The sequence below is a fragment of the Frankliniella occidentalis genome, unplaced genomic scaffold, assembly GCF_000697945.3.
Source record: "Frankliniella occidentalis isolate FOCC.00 unplaced genomic scaffold, Focc_3.1 Scaffold39, whole genome shotgun sequence".
NCBI lineage: Eukaryota > Metazoa > Arthropoda > Insecta > Thysanoptera > Thripidae > Frankliniella > Frankliniella occidentalis.
Window position 1 is genome coordinate 842,734 of NW_026267169.1, and position 3,133 is coordinate 845,866.

The window sequence follows — 3,133 nt, forward strand, 5'->3', positions numbered from 1 at the left end:
AGACTCTGAGGCGCGGTATAGGGTCCGGCTGACAGGGGGACGGTGCCCCGTGGGTTGCCTACTAAGAGGGGTGTTGTGGCACAAAGTGCCTGAATTCCATGCGGCTCACTAGACCCTATACTGCGCCTGTCGGTCCCTGAATATAGCCGGCGAGCCGACGCGGGGGGTGCAGTAGGTTAGTGCATACCGGTGTACGGGCGCGTTGGCCACAAGGGCAAGGGCGCGCATAAGCAACACGCCCGCACGCCTTCATGCGCCTGCGCCAGCTGCAGCTGTCCGCCGCAGTGATACTTACAGGGGTGGGCGTCGTCCTGCGGCTCTGCCTCCTTGAGCGTATTGCTGTTCGTGGCTCGCTTGGGGAAGCGGGAGGTCGCGGGGGTCCTCGGCCGGTGGGCCTTGAGCCTGGAAGTCCTGGCCCCGGCTGCGGCGCCTGAAATGAGAGAAAGGATAGATTACTCTCGGGCTCGCATACGGAGGAAATACTTTTGAGGGGAGCGCGCCTGAGCTCTCGGAGAGGCGACTGTGTGGGTACTTGTAAGGTCGCGAGGTCGCACGAAGAGGGTAGCGCTGGACCCGCCGCCGCACGTCCTCACGGCGGGTACCCGGCGACCTGCCCGGGGCCGGCACGTTTGAAGGTGGCGCGGCGAGCGGAGCAGCGGAGAGCAAAGCAACAAACGCAGAGCCAACCAGAGTGCCGCCCTATGGACATTCGGCAACTTGCCGCTGCTCGGGGGAAGGTCACCGCACAGAGGCGTGCGTACAGTGACGGCAGTATGTGCGTGCCGCACACTACACACACTGAGCGAAATCGAGAGCAAACCAGACAAGGCAGTGCGGCTCGCTGGTGAACCCTAGGAAAAGCGTGGATTGCCTTCGGTGGCGCGAAAATACCATTCTCTATAGTGCTTGTTTGTACATAGATTTATTAAATAAACTCGTAAACTACAGTTATAGGGTAATAAAAAATCCACAGAGCCAAATTGGCGACGATAAAAGCAAAAACGCAAAATAATCACAGAGTACTAATAATTACAGAGTAATTTAAAAAAGGCAAACAACCTGCAAACAGATACTAAAAACAGAAAACTAAAACTAGCTCGAGAAATACATTAAATAGTTCGATTTCGTTACGATGGTCGCTCTCAATAAGAATAACTCCTATTACAATCCATGATGGTACATATTCATGTGTCCGCAGAGTTTTTACTCCCACTTAAAAGTTGTGGCATAAAAGACTTCTTATCGGTGTATGACTGCAAAGATGGCCCACATTAAGACAAACCTTTGCCAAAAATATGGTAAATGTAAACTAACAACTCTGTTTTGACCCTCTGTGTCTTATGAGAGGAGAAGTCGTGGGAAAATCTAGCAGATGTAAGGGTGCTCACCTGTGTGGGTCTTAAGGTGTCTGCGGAGGCCTGTGCTGTCAATATACCCTTTACCGCAAGTCTGGCAGATATACGGTCTGTCACCCGTGTGGGTTCTCATGTGTATTTTGAGAGCAGTACTCACAGAGAAACCTGCCCCACAAGTCTGGCAGATATACGGTCTGTCACCCGTGTGGGTTCTCATGTGTACTTTGAGAGTAGTACTCACATAGAAACCTGCCCCACAAGTCTGGCAGGTATACGGTCTGTCACCCGTGTGGGTTCTCATGTGTACTTTGAGAGTAGTACTCACAGAGAAACCTGCCCCACAAGTCTGGCAGATATACGGTCTGTCACCCGTGTGGGTTCTCATGTGTACTTTGAGAGTAGAACTCGTAGTGAAGCCTGCCCCACAAGTCAGGCATTTGTAAGGTTTCTCACCCGTGTGAACCCTCAAGTGTATACGAAGTGCAGAGCGGCGAGAAAATCTCTTGCCGCAAGTTTGACATTTGTGAGGTTTCTCACCTGTGTGAGTTCTCATGTGCACATGGAGATTACCACGTTGCCTGAATTCTGTGCCACAAGTCTGGCATTCATAAGGTTTCTCACCTGTGTGAGTTCTCATGTGTACACGGAGTGTGTCGCGTTCAGTAAACCGTTTTCCGCAAGTCTGGCATTCATAAGGTTTCTCACATGTGTGAGTCCTCATGTGTTTACGGAGGGCGGTGCGTTCAATAAACCCTCTTCCACACGCCTGGCACTCGTTAGGCTTCTCAACTGTGTGAGTCTTCAGATGTCTACGAAGTGCGGTCCTCTTACTAAATATATTTCCGCAACTCTGGCAGCTGTAAGGTCCATCACCTGCGCGAGTCCCCGTGTGTCTACGGAGGTCAGCACTATCCGGTGACCTGACGCCGCAGTGTTCCCCGCTGTCCAGTTCATCGGCGGCGTGGCTCCGCATGTGGGCCCGGAGGAGGGCCGCCCTCCTGAAGACCGCCCCGCAGGTCGCGCAGCGGTGAGGTGCCTCCCCGGCGGCGTCCTGGAGGCCGCGGTCCCCTCCGGCCCGCGCTTGGTGCCCGCGGGTCCCAGCAGCACCAGCAGGCGGCGACTCGGCAGCGGCTGTAGAGCACAGCGTTGTTTTATCAAGTAAAGCCAAGCCGAACGCGCAAGCCCAAGCCCAAGCCGAAACTGCGGCAGGGGCTGGGTCACAACGTTGTCGTTCCTAGGCAAATCGCCTTGCTACCGGCCAAAAATGCGGCCTCGGTCACTTCGGCGTCTCTGCGGGCGAACGACAACGTCGTGACCCAGCCCAGGCCGCAGTTTCGGCTTGGGCTTGCGCGTTCGGGCAGGGTACGGTAAGCAAGTTGGCAAGGACTCCCGTTACCGGATCCAAACAGGCCGACCCGGGCGAGTCGTCGGAGCCATGTCTCTGGTCGGAGCATGCCAACGTAACGGCAGCGCGAGGGTGGGTAGGCCTGTCTACAAGCAGCACGGTAGCGCCTTGAAGTTCCGAACGTAGGTTTCAGATAGTACCTGGCTTGTACGTGCGAATGGCAGCGCAGGTGGCACTGTTCTGCCTTAACGCCTGGAGGCTCGCAAGTAGCGGGGTTGCTCGTATACCCACGCGAAAATCAGAGGTCTAATGGAGACCTAGGGCCTCAAAGCGAAGTGAATTGTTACTTACTCAGGGAGACGTTGTCCTGCGGCTCTTGCTTCTGGCTTGGACGCTTCTGGTGCGTCTTCCGGCTCACGAAGTGCTTGGGGGA

The 3,133-nt window shown here is 55.1% G+C and overlaps 1 protein-coding gene across 6 annotated transcripts in view; it reads right to left on the reverse strand.

Moving 5' to 3' along the window:
- Nucleotides 1–925: 925 nt before the first annotated feature.
- Nucleotides 926–3,133, reverse strand: part of LOC113213051 (zinc finger protein 135-like) — a 7,165-nt gene continuing 4,957 nt past the window's right edge. For 3 of the 6 annotated variants that reach the window (XM_052266477.1, XM_052266474.1, XM_052266480.1), the window contains one exon: nt 926–2,486. In XM_052266477.1, the coding sequence (XP_052122437.1) occupies nt 1,366–2,486 (1,121 nt within the window). In that variant the 3' untranslated portion in view covers nt 926–1,365. The remainder of the gene's footprint in view (nt 2,487–3,133) is intronic. The other 3 variants (XM_052266479.1, XM_052266476.1, XM_052266475.1) reach the window with 3 other exon arrangements.